Source organism: Callorhinus ursinus, unplaced genomic scaffold, assembly GCF_003265705.2.
Source record: "Callorhinus ursinus isolate GAN/ISIS: 27379988/994484 unplaced genomic scaffold, GSC_fseal_2.0 scaffold34, whole genome shotgun sequence".
Taxonomy (NCBI): Eukaryota; Metazoa; Chordata; class Mammalia; order Carnivora; family Otariidae; genus Callorhinus; species Callorhinus ursinus.
Window position 1 is genome coordinate 2,026,612 of NW_027397096.1, and position 15,375 is coordinate 2,041,986.

General features: G+C 51.8%; 2 protein-coding genes across 7 annotated transcripts in view; one reads left to right on the top strand and one right to left on the bottom strand.

Moving 5' to 3' along the window:
• The first annotated feature begins 10 nt into the window (after positions 1 to 10).
• On the top strand, positions 11 to 6,785 carry MRM3 (mitochondrial rRNA methyltransferase 3). 4 transcript variants are annotated; one of them, XM_025851244.2, is made up of 4 exons: positions 11 to 339; positions 592 to 836; positions 2,793 to 2,960; positions 5,473 to 6,785. In XM_025851244.2, exons 1-4 carry the CDS (start codon positions 26 to 28, stop codon positions 6,009 to 6,011), a joined length of 1,266 nt encoding a protein of 421 aa, XP_025707029.1. In that variant the 5' UTR covers positions 11 to 25; the 3' UTR covers positions 6,012 to 6,785. The 4 variants fall into 4 exon arrangements, with proteins under 4 accessions (XP_025707029.1, XP_073735423.1, XP_025707031.1 ...); XM_073879322.1 differs by having other exon boundaries at positions 595 to 836; XM_025851246.2 differs by lacking the exon at positions 592 to 836 and having other exon boundaries at positions 201 to 339.
• Positions 6,786 to 9,218: 2,433 nt separating this feature from the next.
• The window catches only part of NXN (nucleoredoxin), a 149,541-nt gene continuing 143,384 nt past the window's right edge, over positions 9,219 to 15,375 (bottom strand). Inside the window, exons 8-9 of one of the 3 annotated variants that reach the window (XM_073879320.1) lie at positions 15,190 to 15,231; positions 12,797 to 14,539 (exon numbers count right to left, since the gene is read on the bottom strand). In XM_073879320.1, the coding sequence (XP_073735421.1) occupies positions 14,312 to 14,539; positions 15,190 to 15,231 (270 nt within the window). In that variant the 3' untranslated portion in view covers positions 12,797 to 14,311. Of the gene's footprint in view, positions 12,714 to 12,796; positions 14,540 to 15,189; positions 15,232 to 15,375 lie in introns of those variants that run through there. The other 2 variants (XM_025851454.2, XM_073879321.1) reach the window with 2 other exon arrangements.

The window sequence follows — 15,375 nt, forward strand, 5'->3', positions numbered from 1 at the left end:
GACGCAACCCACGGCGCGGGGGAAGATGGCGGCGCGGGTAAATGGCTTGGGCTGGGCCACGCGGCCGCTGCTGCGGGTGGTCCAAACTTGGTGCCTTGACGGGCGGCGCTGGGTCCGGGCGCTGCGGCGGAACCCCGTGAGGGTGGTGTTTCCATCCGGACAGGTAGTGGAACGGAAGCCCGGTCCTGGAAAGCAGCCCCGGAGGGCTGCGGCTGAGGCCAGTCCCTCCGAGCAGCGACCAAAGCAGCCGCTTCAGGTGTCACCATCCCAGACGCCCTGCACCTGGGAAGAGTCGGGGCTTCGCTATGATAAGGCTTTACCCGGGGACAGAAGGCTGAGGTGATGTGTTCCTGAGACTTGTCTTGTATTTCCGTTTCTCTTCCCACCTGTCAGCGGGAGCTTAACCTCTTTCCTCCTATTGGAGGACTTCTCCCGGTACAACCCTCTGGTTTTTATTACGCATGGAGGGCAGAATAAGTGTTTTCTTTGGGATTAGTTTATGTCTGTGAAGCTCTTTATATCTGTTAGAACTAGGTGTGACTCCGTAACAAGGATGTTGGTAATTACCCGTCTTTTTGTTTCCACCCACAGCAGTGTAATGACGATAGTTAAGTCCAGGCCATTTCGGGAAAAGCAAGGAAAGATCCTGCTGGAAGGTCGCAGGCTGATTGCAGATGCTCTCAAGGCTGGTGCTGTGCCCAAAGTTTTCTTCTTTAGCCGTCTGGAATACATAAAGGAGCTACCCATTGATAAGCTGAAAGGTGTCAGCCTCATTAAGGTGAAATTTGAGGATATCAAGGATTGGTCCGACCTAGTAACACCACAAGGAATAATGGGTCAGTGGTTATACTATGTGTCACTAGAAGTAGAGATCTAGGATTACTTATTCATAATTGTGTTAGGGCAACGAATTTTATTTGAACCAAATTCAAAATGTTTTCTTAAGACCCCCAGAAAAATACCGTTCTCAAGTCTGTGCATCTTACAGTATTTTCAGTGGAAACTGTATTATGGCTCTTCATAGTCTTTAGGAATAACCACTGTTGTTTGAACATTATATTTTTTAGGTCACTTCTTCAAACTTTAATGTCCAACTAAAGTTTAAGAAAATGTTTACTAAAATATTTCGCCCTCCATTTGCACAAGACTTCTGCCAGTGTGGTGATACCCCTCTGGCGTTGACCCCCTTATTCTAGAAGCATGTCTGAGCAGTAAGTTGCCCATTGAACAGGAAACCGTGTCTTTATTTGGTTGAATCTAACAAGATTTTAATAGACTGTGATGTCTGTTAGCACTTAGGTATTCTTTTCTAAATACGGAAAGACTAAATTCTTTCTACTTTTTGACACTGGAATTATATCTTAGATCTGAGAATTGAATGGCAGTAAGTGTAGAAGTTTCTCTTGGATAGTAAGGGACAGTTAGGGCAGGGGGAGTTATCTTCAAGATTTAAATGTTTGAGCCAGGATCTCTCATACCAATTGTGCATGTGTTTCCTTGTGGTAAAGTTCAGTGATTAGTTGGGAGAGGATATTCTGGGGACCATCTCTTGTTCTGTAACCTAGCAAGTCAGGGATCTGTGACCCTGTGCTTAGAACTCTTCCCCTAGGATGGGGATTTGGGACTGCTAGAGTCCTTCCCTTACTCTAAGTATTTGTGCTCTTATTAGCTACACCTCTTAATTCCCTACTTAATGCTACAGTGCAAGTATCACTCATTTTCACCACTTTGGGCATGTGTGCTAACAGTAGCCAGCCCACCCAGGACTTGTGTAGCCCTCCTTATTGTTGTGATGGCTTTCATCATTTCATGCCTCTGAAAAATACATATTATTTAGCTTATCTTTATGTTTTATTTAATATTGGAGGGGTGGTATAAAGGGAGAAAGAGGTAAGACCTCCTGTCAGACTTGCAGCATATCTTTAAAATCCAGTAATGTAAGTAGGGCTTGTAGTAGAGAGCTTTCATCACTACAGCTGATCAGGTAGAAGTTAAAGGAAAGGCCCCTGCCCTGCTGATTGGTCTTACGGCTATCTGTGGCTCCTAAGTGCAGGACATTTTTACAGCACGCAGATGCCTAATATTCTAGTGCCTTCATTGATGGATTAGGTATAGGTATTTATGTGTTCTTGGTGTGAATAAATTGGCCTAGCCTGTGGGGAGGGCAGTTTAGAAGTACCTATTAACATTAGGGGTGCACACACAGCATATAGCGATTTCACTTGCAGGTGTTTTTCACAGGAAATGTTTGGACACGTGCATAGAGATACAGGGATGTTCATAGAGATACAGGGATGTTCATTGCAGGGTTGTTTATAATAGGGAAAAATGGAAAATAAGCTAAACGTCAGTCAGTTGGGGAAGAGCTAAATAAACCTGGTATGTTCATGTTACAAAATAACGTGAAGCAGTTAAAATAAGGTAGCTCCGAATGGATTGATGTGGGAAGTTCTCTAAGACATCTCATGTTAGAGAATTGAATAAGGTTACAGAATAACACATAAGGGTGTGACTCTTTCACGGAAAAGAAGATAGTACCTCTATGTGGGTAGATGTATATATACGTAGGCAGATGGATGGAACAGGTTCTGAGGGGATACACCCTCACATCGAAATCAGTTATGGGGGCTGGGTATCACTGGTAGGACTTTATGTATGAATTTTTTCAATCAGAATGCATTCCTGCATTACTTATGTAACTAAGAATATAGAAAGATGGGTAAATAAATGAAAAGCCAAATTATTCCCCGTGGTTACATCAGACAAGTGAACTGCCTGTTTTGTTTCCTCAGGGATTTTTGCCAAACCTGACCATGTTAAGATGACATACCCAGAGACTCAACTTCGCCATTTGCTGCCCTTATTGTTGATTTGTGACAATCTCCGTGACCCCGGGAACCTGGGGACGATTCTGAGATCTGCCACTGGGGCTGGCTGCAGCAAAGTATTACTCACCAAAGGTCAGAGCACTGGATACTGGGTGGATCGGGTGGCCATTTGTAAGTGAGCTGGCTCTGAGGGTAGACACACGTGGTTTTGAGTCTTGGATCTGCCCCTTATTAGCTGTATGTCCGTGAGCAATATTGTGAGTGTTGGTTTCCTCATCTGTAATGTGGGCATAACAGAACCTACCTGGTAATGCTGTTTTGGCGATTGCAGTGCACGTGAAGTACTCAAGGCTCTCCTTGGCTCACATTAAGTACTTCAGGAAATGTGGATTATCTTTTAAAATTATTTTGACACCTGCTAGGTTATTAAAGAACTTAAAATCAGTTGGGAAGAAACAGATGCCAGTTTTAACACTTCGTTTCAAGTCTTTTGTGTAATGATCTTGAGTTCCCAAAATGTTGGGCATATGACACCTTTCTAACTCTTGACATTCTGAATCTTGTGGAAGGAATGATACCGACAGAGTGTGATTATGAAATTGGGATGCATTTGTCTGAGCCTTGGGATGGGTCAAACACCCCCACACAAGCTAGCCTCATGACATTTCTCTCCTGTCATCAGAAATAGGATGAGTAGGGAGTGCCTGGGTGGCTCAGTCGGTTAGCATCTGCCTTCGGCTCAGGTCATGATCCCAGGGTCCTGGGATCCAGCCCTGTGTCAGGGCTCCCTGCTCCGCGGGGAGCCTGCGTCTTCCTCTCCCTCTGCCCCGTCATGCTCTTTCACTCTCTCTCAAATAAATAAAATCTTAAAAAAAAGAAGTAATGGGATGAGTAGGCTTGGTTCTAAAGAGACTTGCCTAACATCTGGGACATACCTAAAAAAATGCCTCTTACAACTTGTGGGGACGGTGGGAGGGAGAGGATCATTCACTGTAAACTAGTAATGGCTCCCACTGCTGAGACTTGCCTCGGTTGCTCCTTTCAACCCTTCGCCCCCGTCCCACCTTGTTGGAATAGATGGAGTAGATGGAGAGATACCAGCATGAGACCGAGGTGCTGGGGTTCCATCATCAGGACCCCACTTAGCCACCCCGTCATTGAGCGCTCTGAGAGCCGGTGTGGTTTTGGAAGCACACCTATATATTGCAGGTGGTATGGTTTCCACGTTGATGGTGGTGGCGTTGGTGGTAGCGGCTATAGAGGAGGTGGGGAGGGAGTAGGGAACACTTGTCGTGGTGCCCAGGATGGAGGGCATGAGGGTGAGGGGGGACATCTTTTGTCCCTTACTCTCCACCAGGGAGAGGGGTCAGACTGGATGGCTCCCTCCATGAGTCTTGGCCTCTCCTCTGTCCCTCCTTTGCCCCCAGCTTCTGGGTCCCTGCGGTGATTGGGAAAGCCCACCGTTGGCCCAATGTGTGGGCAGCGTTCCATTCTCTGTGTCTTATTTTCCATTTCAAATCTGGTTCGCCTCCTTACTGTCCTGAAGTTAGGTTAATTTTTGCAGTAACTTAGAATGCAGAGAGTTGTGCTAACGAGTTAGGGGCGGGTAGCAGGTAGGTGGTGGCCTGGCCCTGCTGCCTCCCCGTCCTGAGGTCCTGGGAAAGAGCGCGTGCGAGTGGCTGGGCTGAGCAGTCCTAAGAAGAGTTCTTTTAGGCTTCTTACTGTGCTGGGGGGGGGGGGGGGGGGGGGTGGGGGGGGGTGTGTGTGTGTGTGTGGGAGAGAGGGGGGGAGGGGGGGGGGGAGGGAAGGCTGTTGCCTTGGCTCTCCCTGGATTACTGTTAATTGCCCCATCTACTTCCCCCTCTCTAGCAGCTTCCCTGCTCCAGTGCAGATTCAACATTGAAGCCAAATGGGCCTTTCCAAAGCATAAACCAAATTCTGTCACCACTTGGCTTAAAATCCTTCGACTAATGGATATCCTGTTGTCTAACGGATAAAGTCCCAAACTTCCTCAGCTTGGCTACCCACCCTCCTTTAAATTGGTCCTTGCCTGCCTCCTGTCTCATCTCCCACCGCGCCCCATCCATTGTCGGCCAGATCACTTTCCTTACAGGGTTTGGGCTGTGGTGTTCTTCCCCACTTTGTAACTCCCCTGGCCTTTCTTTGACAGCTTCCTCCTGTCCTCCCAGATCCAGCTCAGGGTCATGTTCTGTGGGGTGTTTTTCCTGGGAGGTCCGCTTTGTTACAAGCGTTTTCTGTCACCCTGTTCATGCTGCTTTTACGTCAGTTACTGTAGTCATGTGTTTGGATATTGTCCCAACACCATCACCCACTCTGCCATGAGCCCCTCGAGACTGGGGACTTTAATGCTCTTTGCATCTCCTGTACAGTGTCTGGCCCAGATGGATGGTCATGTTGAAGGGATGAAAAAAGTCTGTGTCAGCACTAGCAGGAATTCATCCTGCGGTCCCTTGGCGGGCTGGACACTGCGGTAATTGGGGAGGCAGAGGTCCCAGCTCTCAAGAAGGCTACAGTAGGACATTTTTTGCTTTCTTTCCTGATCCAGAATTAATCTGATTTACTCCACAGCCGCCTTGTCTGGGAAGGTTTATAATCCTAATTGGATCCTGTCTCTATTTTCTAGGCTGTGTGGATGCCTGGGAGCCCAAAGTGCTACGGGCAGCAATGGGTGCACATTTCCAGGTGCCCATCGTCAATAATCTGGACTGGGAAACCTTGCCCAACTACCTGCCCACCGACACGCGGGTCTACGTGGCTGACAACTGCGGCCTTTATGCCCAGGCCCAGAGGTCTGATAAAGCCAGTGACCACGGTTGGGTATGTGAGCGACGACTCTCGAAGTTACACAAGTATGAGGAAGAAGATGATGATCTAGAACCTGGAGCCAGTAGAGCCTGGCTCCCTGAACTTGAGGTCCAGAGTTATGACTTGGACTGGACAGAGGCACCAGCAGCTGTGGTGATAGGTGGAGAGACCCACGGCGTGAGCCTCGAGTCCCTGCAGTTGGCCGAGAGCACTGGGGGCAAGAGGCTGCTGATCCCCGTCGTGCCTGGTGTGGACAGCCTAAACTCGGCCATGGCTGCGAGCATCCTGCTTTTTGAAGGGAAAAGACAACTGCGTGTGAGGGCAGAACACTCGAGCAGGGACAGGAGTTACCACTGAGACGGAACATGGAAGTCAGTCCTTGGTTTGAGGGGGTCCCCGCCCCTCCTGCATTGTTAGGAGATAGGCAGAGTGGGTAACTGTGGCTTCCTAGGCCATATCCAGGGGGCAAGAGGTGGGCAAGACGCTATTACATGGTTATTGGAAAAATAAGAATTTCCATGAATCTCTGCTTATCCTCAAAAATAACAAGGGTGAGAATGCTTTTGAGATTTCCCCCTGCTCCCAAAACTTCTTCTTGAGAGAACCCAAAGATCAAGCATGACTTGTGCCCCAAGTGGTGGCAGAGTGGGATTGCTTTGATATGTTAGAGGGGAGAGGTTTTGGCAGGAACAGTCCCTTGGGTTGGCTGTGTTCTCCCTGGCGGACAGCCTGGAATCGCCACTCTGGTGCCCCACTGTAGTCTGGGCCTGCCCGGGGCTTCACACAAATGTCTGATGCAAGTGGCCCACACTTTGTTCTTGATACCCTCCAGGCCCTGTCAGCTTTTAGAAGGTAGGAGAGCCCACGAAGGCCGGGGCCTGGCCCTCTTGCTTCACAGAGCTGTAATGCCTGTCCCACCAGCGGGCTAAGTCTGGGAGGCAGCTCAGGGACCTGTACCACTGAAGTCTGTTGGCATTTGTCCTCAACACCTTGGAAAAGTACTAAGAAAGCAGAGGTCACTAACGGGAAGTTCATGCCTTTCCAGCATGAAACGAGTCTCCTGCAGCTTTGTCCTGGATTATCGTTCCTGCTGATCCTCGTTACAAAATAAAGATCAATGAAAGCAACAAACCCTGTGCCTTGTTCCTGTTAAAACTGTAAAAAAATGTATATCTGGGCACGTAATTCAGAGCCTATTTTATCATACTGGGTGAAAGAAATTTACATCCCATTCACTTTCTAGTCAGTGGCTTATGTACGGTGTCTCAGGAGTTCTTTCTGTATATTTGTGATGATAATTTAGCAAGAGAGGAGAGCAAGCTTTCCTTTCTTTAAAAAGACTAGAGGGGAAGCAGGTGGTGGCGAAGTTCTTATTGAGTGATAATGGAAAATTGCTCTCTTGAATTCTTTTCCATCTTAAGGCCAACATTTGTTTTTTCACCACAGCCCCAGGAAATCAGAATAATAAAATGAGCAGTACATGACCAGCAATGGGCTCAGGGAAGCTGTGGGATTGTTGGCCCAGGGGCGCCTCACCTTCATGTGGCGCAAGCGCTGGGGGTGATTTCTGCCACGAGGTGGCAGCCGTGCTTCAAAACCACTCCCAGCCCCGAAGGGAGGGGTCGGGTTTTCCCGGACTCAAGTTGTTGGAAAGGAGTCCAGTGTCTCTCCACAGAGGGCATTCTGCAGGCCACTCATGTTCGGAGGGGCTGAGGGTAAAAGAGACCCATCCAGCTTCTCATTCTCAGCAGGATCTGAAGCCTAGATAGACGTCGGACCAAAAAACTAAGGAGGAATTGGACAGAGGGGAATTGGCTTGCAGCAAGAAAAAGTGGCCCACCTTCTTCCCGTGAGTGGAACGTCTGGGAAAGCGCTGGGCAAATGCTGCTGTCCCTGGACACCTGCAACTCCGCCTGGGGACCCTCACCCCGGTTTGGAGCTTCGGGGCAGGGAGAGCTGCAGAGTCCTTTCCTGGCCCCCGGCCCCAGCGGTCAGCTCGCCAGGAGAATCCTGTCGTTAAGATCCAGAGGGTGAGCCAGACCACACCTCCAGGGACGGGTCTCGTTTCACCTGGGACCTCCTACCCCTCGCCCCATGGTTGATAGGAACACCCGATGTCCCCTTCCAAGCTGAGTTGCCTTTCGCTCCACTTTTGTCATCTTGCCCCACGAAGACCCCAGCAGCAGCACCTCACCCAGGGTCCTGTGACCAGTGCTGAAAGCCACCAGCTGGGCTGCAGGGCCAGGGTGCCCCCCCACCTGGGGCCCAGCCCCTCAGCCCACCCCTCACCGGGAGCAGATCTGGCTGGCTCACTTAAACAATTTTAGGAAACACTCACGTAGACATCTTTAAAGTCCAAGAACTTACATTCTGTCTTCATCAGTGAACACACAAAGCTAACAAGCTAGAAGCCAAATGAACGGATGAGCTCTTCATTGCTGTGGGCGACTGAAAGTCTAAACTAGGTTGCCACGTTACATCGGTGCAGCTAAGACGGAGCCCACAAGCCGGGCCGCCCTGGCTGGACTCGAGAAGCCGCAGCCAAGGCCAATGCTCAGAGGCCAAGCGTGACCGAGTCTGAATCCGTTAGAGATGGCATCAGTTCTCTTCCTCCGTTTGTATTGTAGGGAAGCTACCTTCTTCAGTCGAAGCTGCCTGTTTGGAGGGCCCTCCTCAAAGCTGTTGCTACTTCAGAACACAAGAAAGGAACAAGGGTTGGGGGCGCAGGGTGGACAGGGCCACAGCAGGCTCTGGCCTCCCAGCCTCCCTCACCTCTGCAATGGCGGGGCGGCGGGGGGGGGGGTGCATACTGACTGCAGACCGGCAGAGTGGCTCCTGATTGGTTGGGGACTTCCTTCCACATCCTGTGATGTCCAAAGGAGATCTCGTTTTTTAGCCCTGGGTCCCAAGATCATGCCTCCTACTGTATCCTAGTTCTAGCCCCTGTGGCTGACTGGCTTGAGTGAGGCATGAGCACCCAGGAATCCAGACTTGGGGCTGCCTGCCTCCTTTGGGCTGCACACTGGCCAACAGGCTTGGGGACAGGCTTCCATGAGTTGGTGGTACATTATTTAATAGAAATTCAACAGTCCTTCAGAACAAGTCCTACCCAACTGCCAGTAACAGACTTCGTGGCTTGGGAAGTATTCCAAACCCCCAAGGGGCTGGGACACATGCCTTAAACAAAGATTTTTTTCATGCTTTCATGTTTGAGGCATGCCTAGGACATCCTAATGTCCTATTTCCCCCACTAGAAGGAGAAATCCCAGCCATAAGTAGATGCAATATGAAATTTACCTACAAAGCGCCTCCCGTTTCCTGGAAAATATTTCCCGTGCACCATTTACTAACACTGAATAATCAAAAATGACGCTAACAGGGAACAGCCATTTGTCAACAAAGAATTTTCCCTTGGGCGGCCTGCTTTGGATGTAAGTCGTGGGGTGGGCAAAGAGGGATGCAGGTGAAGTGCTTACTTCTACACAGCTGCTTCAGGGAACTTGAAAGACCCCAAGCTCTGGGCCTCCGGGTCAGTCCTCTGTTTACATAGCACCACCCAAAAGAGCCACAGAGGGCCAGTGCGGAAGCTTCCCATGGTCCACATGAGGCCGAGTTCCAGTCCTATGGGGCAAGCATGGGCCTCCCCAGCTTGGCCTGGGGAAATGACTTACGATTAGGCTGTGCCTGCACCTGTGTACCCGGAGGGGGCTGGGCCAGGTGCCTGCTCAGATCTCTCCCAGAGCTACAATCCAAGTGTACAGGCGCATGTGCACACACACACACACACACACACACACACACACGGTATTCTCCCTAAGCTGACACACACACACACACAAACACACAGAGAAACACACACACGGTGTTCTCCCTAAGCTGATACCTGATTGGGTCCTGCTGATCTGATCTTGGACCATGGTTCTGTCTCTAGATCACTGCAGAACTCCACTGGCTACCCTGGAACGAGGCTACCCTGGAAAAAGGCGGCAGGAGGACAGAACAGCTTTTTTGTGTCTTTAATTAGGCAAGAGGCAAAAACAAAGTCTGGCTGAAAACTACCACTTGAAGCTTGGCTGATGCCAAAACAGTACTGGCTCCCTGTGCTTGGAGAAGTGAGAGCCACTGAATTTGAGGACACACTTAGAGATGGTGGGTGGGTGGGTGGGTGGAGGCAGGCAGCCACCTCACTCCTGGAAAGGAAGCTTTGGTTGCGCCCTGGCATTCAGCACTGCCCACTGTACATACCAATTCCAAACACATACCCTTTTTTTCTTAACCAGATCTTTATTGTTAGGGACAGGTAAAAAAAAATCTCATCTCTGTTGTGAAAATGGGTAGAATCAGATCTGGAGGTCATTGTGGCAAGCACAAGATCTGGAACCCCAGGATGGCATTTTTACAGCCCACCTTCCTGCCTCAACCTGCTGGGGCGCGGGTTTCCCTTGTTGCTGACGGAAGCCCTTGAAGAGATCACAGCCGGGGTTTTAACCTGCTTCCAATTAGTGACAAGAATTAAGGTATTTTGTAGCTGCTTAGTGGGAATTAGGAAGCCACCCACTTCGTCTGCATCAAGAACTTTTAGGATCTCTGGCACCATTGAGACAGGATTTTGCTGGCATTGGTAAAGTGGTCCTCCCCCAGCGTTTCCCCTCAAAGCCGCCATATAAACCTACAGCTTTTTTGTAGTAAACCTTCCCCTGATCCTAACCTACACACTCACTCTAAGAGGGGAATTCTGGTGGCAGGGAGCCGTAGTTCAGTCAGCGCCGTAAGGCCAGAGGACAATCACAGATGACCTAATTTTTCTGCTGCAGGGACTTACAGGGACCCCTCACTGGACTCTGTTCCTTATGCACCAAAAGAGAAGTAGTTGCTGAGAGAGACCACTTTTCCTCCAAGGCTGTCATGATATGGGACACAGGCAGAAATCCAAAGAAACCCATCTTCCAAGTGAGGTGGAGCTCACCTTGTCCCTGCATCCACCGCACACCCAGAGGAGACACAGGCAGGGTTTCCAGAGAAACCCCTAGCCCAGGCTAGAGCTAGGGCTGAGGGTCTCCAGCTATTGCCCGTTCTTCACAGGGAGACCTGCGTGGGATTCCTCGTTTCTGCAACTGGCCTCCTTGGGCTTCAGAGCACTTGCTCCCCCTATGGGGAGAGAATGAGCGCCAGTGTCCACAAGGAGGCCTGTGACCGGAGAATCCACCCTCCGCCAGCACAAGTGGAACCAGGAGAGATGGCAGCCAGAGCTCCGGCAGGGATCTGCCTCTGGTGCTCTAAGCCAAAGGAACTCCTCAGCTTCAGGCGACCAGTTCTCGGTAATTCTGGAACACAGCTACTAAGGTAGCCAAAGAAAGTCAAGAGGATCTTGTATGCTCCCCCCCAACCCCCTCCCCAGAGCCCAGCACTACAAGCAAAAAGATCTATCATTAAGCACAGGAAAGGCCAAGTCGTTGATAATGTCCAGAGATGCCTGCTTTATTTCTTACTAGGTAGTTGCATTTCAGGCTTACGCCATCAAGTAACTAATTACCAACTTAACTTTGTGCCTCTGAACTACTCATCAACAATCCAATTCAGCAAGGAGCAGTGGTGTCAACAGCTGGTGGGGGGCCGGGTTTTCCAAATCGGTGGTCTTGGCTGACAAGTGGAGCCAAGGGTAAGGCCTGTGATTGTATGAAAGACCCTAACACCTGGTTGAGAGAGGCCCAAACCCTGTGAACCCCAGGCAAAGCCCTCCACCCCAAGTGCCAAGGACACAACTGTTATTTTCCTTCTGTGGGAGCCAAGCTACTGGAGCCTAGCCGAGTGGATCCAAGGCCTACTTTTAGTGGACACGTCCTCTGCTCCCACTGCCACCCTACGACACAGCTCCTTGTGCTGGTTCTTAGGGAAAAGCTAGGCTTCTGGCAATTTCTTGTCTCTTTTTAGTTCTGCTTTGAAAAGAAAAGAGGGATGACGGGTAACCAAAGGCGGACACAGGCACCTGGGCAAAGCCGCAGTGGCCCCAGGCCCCGAGCCAGAGGTCTGCGCTCTCCTCTAAGGACACAGGGCTGGGTGCCTCTCGGGAAGCTGTCCAAGGGGGAAGAATTCATCAACAAAATTCCAAGACAGTAGAGGCTGTTCGTACGAGAAGGCAGAAACTTGGAGAAGGTAAGATCCAGGAAGAAAGACGTAAGGAAAACACGAGAAGCTCTTTCTTATCACGTGGTAGGAGCTCAGAGGAAGCAGTTACTACATGAATCATTACCAGAGCTACTCTGTTTCTCCCAAGAAGGAACACGAGCTTCCTTTGCGATCTTGCGATCCCCTGGCCCGAGAACTGACTGCCAAGCTGGTATTTTTCCCTCACACCGGGATAGACGGACTCACTTAGGAGGAAGGCCGTTCCCGCCAGCAGCTCCGAGCCGAGGCCCCGCGAGCCCGAGGCCCTTTCCCTGCTCCACCCGCACGTACCGACGTGCGTCACTGCGCCGGGCCGGGCCCTGCGTGCCGTGCGGACGTCGGGGGCGGGGCCAGAGCGCCGGGGCGCTGTCCCTTCACGCTCGCTCGGCACAGGACCAGCGGGTACGTACTGCACCGAGAGCCAGCGACCGGGAGCGCGCTGCAGTCCTGGTTCTGGCCGGGTTCTGCCAGCCCCGTGGGTCCCAAGCAGAGCCTCCAGACACGGTGGGTTCTTGTGCTGCGGAGAGGCTGTGCACCTTAGGGTGCTGGCTGAGGAGTTAATGCAGAAAACAAGGCACCACAGAGAGGTTGGACACTTGGGTTGTGTGATTCGGGACACGCTGGAAAAGTCCAAGGGTGGAGGGAAGGAAGGGGAGGAGGAAGAGGAGAAGACCGAGTTTTAAATAACGTCTCCTGAGGCTGGAGCCCCCCCTAGATGGGCTCTGGTTTGAGCTTTTCTGCTAGGAAGTCATTCACAAAGGCCTCCACAATGGCGGGGGTGATCTCCTCCACGTCCATCACGTACTTGGCCCGGGCCGACATGTCCAGAATGGTGAGCAAAGGGGCAGCCTCGGGCAGGTTGGTGTAATCGCGCAGGGAGTCAGTCATGTCATCCTGGAAGTCACCAGAGGGAGAGAAAACGAGTAAGTCTTCCAGAAAGAGGGTAGAGAGTCCCCCCACCCCCACCCCCGTCCCCTCCGACGGCATGGAAAGCCGCCACTCCAGTGCCCCGAAGAGTGGGTGGCCCTCCGGGAAAGATGGACTCTCAGAACAGGGAGCAGTGGACTCGACCCTGCCTTGGAGAATTCTCTCTGCATCTCCCCAGACCACCAGACAAGTCCTCTTTCTTCATTAGCACAAAAGCAACTTCAACGTGTCCTCTGCTTGCTAACAGTGTGTTGTCCTTTAATGACTTCCTTTTGCCATTACCTCTCAATTATTTGCAGCCCCACTGTGGATGTCTGAGGCCAGTCTGGACTTCCAGCTCTGGAATGATGTGAACAGAAACGGCTCACTGTCCCCACCCCACCCCTGAGGTTCAGGGCGGCAGGAGGTGCACAGTCAGTTCAGAAGACAGGGCTCCTGAAGCTGCCACAGGTGCCTGTACTGATCATACATTCCCACGGACTGTCCAGTGAATTTCCTTTATTAAGGATAAAAGCAAACCCAGAAATCCAAAGACTAGTGGAAGAGTTTGTAAGGGAGCAACGATCTGAGATTACCTCTCAGGCTACCGTCCCCCCCATTTGGTAGAGAGCAGGTGACGGACTCCATACACCCACCCAGAGGCTAGGTCACTATAAAACACACGCAGCCTTCTGAACTGGATGAAGACCCAAGTGCCTCTGCACAGGAAGGGCTTGGGGCATCCTGGCCTTAAATGCTGGCGAGCAAGAGGCACGAAATCTACCACTCACTGGTTTCTCAGACAAAAAAAAAACAAACCAAAAACCATTCCTTTCTCAAAGGGCAGATCTTTAGGCAGATGATTAGAAACGGCATACACTTCCGGCAATGATGGGTGATTCAGCATCTCTGGCACTGCTGACCCCACCCAGGCCCTCCGTGTGGGTTAATAAAAGATCTTCATGATAAATCAGAGGGGAGGCACCTGGACGACGACGGCTGTACATCGAATTCCCATTAGGAGGCCTGGGCCAAGCTGAGCACAGTGCTGGGCCCCTCCCCTCTCCCTCGGAGCAAACCACAGGGAGATGAATTTTAACGGCTACTAAGGCTTCAGATGGGATGACTTCTGCCTGTCTGAGCAGGGGGGATCACGACAAACACCCATAGCCCTGGGAGGAGTGGGAGAGGGCCAGAGTCCTGGCTCAGAGGTGCCCCGTCGGTGCTCGATGACCCAGCACCCCATGCCCATCCCCTTCCATGCCACCTGGCTTCTGAGCCTGAGGCCAGAGAATTGGACCAAGATAGCTGCCGAGGTCAGGAGCCCAGGTGAAGTGCACAGGAAGGACACGACAGCCAGGCGAGGAGCTGGACAGTGGATGACTCTGTCAGACCCTCCTCTGTCCTGGTGCAGGCATCCTGCCCCCCGGGGCCTGGCCACCTGCCAGACCACGTGGACAGAGGAGTGAGAACACTACTTATGGAGTCCTACTGACCTCACGTTCAGTCTTCTGCACCCCCTACTAAACGTGTGGCTTTGATAAGTCACTTCTGTGAGCCCAGGCCTTGTCCCCTGTAAAATGGATTCAAGAACGGCTCACATGGGGCAGGTGCAAGCCAGCAGGTGAGTCGGCAAGGATGCACAGCCCGGCCGGCCGACCAGACCTGGGAGCAGACCTGAGAGCTGTCTGGCTCTCTCCAAGCCTCTCTTTCCTCATCTGTGAAACAGAATGACGCCATTCCCAGTCCGAGAGGTGAGGAGCAAATGGGAGGGTGCCGGTGATGCTCGGCTTGCTGCCTGGTGCATAGAAGACCTGCAAATGCGCCTTTTCAGCCATGTTCCTAATGCACTTACTGGAGCTCCCCAGCCCCACCCCTGCCCCTGGCTTGGCCCCTTCTGTTCCACACCCATCTTTTCTCTCACAGCCATTTGAAAGGGGTTAGAGTTTAATATATTCAGAGCGGCTTCCATTTGTGCTTTGTGTGGAACGGGCTTGTATAGCCCCAAGGCAGGGCCCTGTGAACCTGCTTTGTTCCCTCCACCCCACAGCAGAGCAGGGTAACTTCAGCTGCCTGCGAGGGGGCCCGAGGGGCCCGGCAGGGCTTAGCAGGGGTGGCTATTGAAGAGGTGATGAATGGGTGGTCATTCAGGGTGTCTGGCTGCGCTGCCTCTCGGGGGAACCAAATAGCACAGCATGAAATGAGTGCAGGACTCTGACCAACTGGGGATGCAGATGGGTGGAAACAGGGCAGGGGGCTTCCAAAAGCGTGTCTGTCAATAACCAGCTTCTGGCCAGCACCCGGCGGTGGGGGGGGGGGTGGCGGAGCATGCGTGGACGGGCTTCCTGGGGGTGGGGACTGAGTCAGAGCGGCAACAGCCATCTTGCAGGGATCCCCGCGTCAGCAGAATAGAGGCTCCTGCACCTGTGGGAGGTGGCCCCAGCTGAGCGCCCGGCCTTCTCACCCTGTGAGAATTCCTCTGTGCATGTCCATCCCAGCTGGAGGCCTGCAAGGGACAGGCCTGGGGTGAAAAGAGATTGGGACAGCAGCAGTGTCCAACCTCAGCACCCTCTCCCGGGCTGGCTGGAGACATGCTGGTCTGAGCTGTGGATGCCTGCCATGGGAAGAGCCCACTTTGCAGGCCAGGGCC

Bases quoted from the DNA above. Each gene is read 5' to 3' on its own strand.
- MRM3 (XM_025851244.2), top strand. From the start codon at position 26: ATGGCGGCGCGGGTAAATGGCTTGGGCTGGGCCACGCGGCCGCTGCTG. The intron at 837-2,792 runs GTCAGTGGTTAT...TTGTTTCCTCAG, and splicing joins AACACCACAAGGAATAATGG to GGATTTTTGCCAAACCTGAC. The intron at 2,961-5,472 runs GTCAGAGCACTG...TCTATTTTCTAG, and splicing joins CAAAGTATTACTCACCAAAG to GCTGTGTGGATGCCTGGGAG.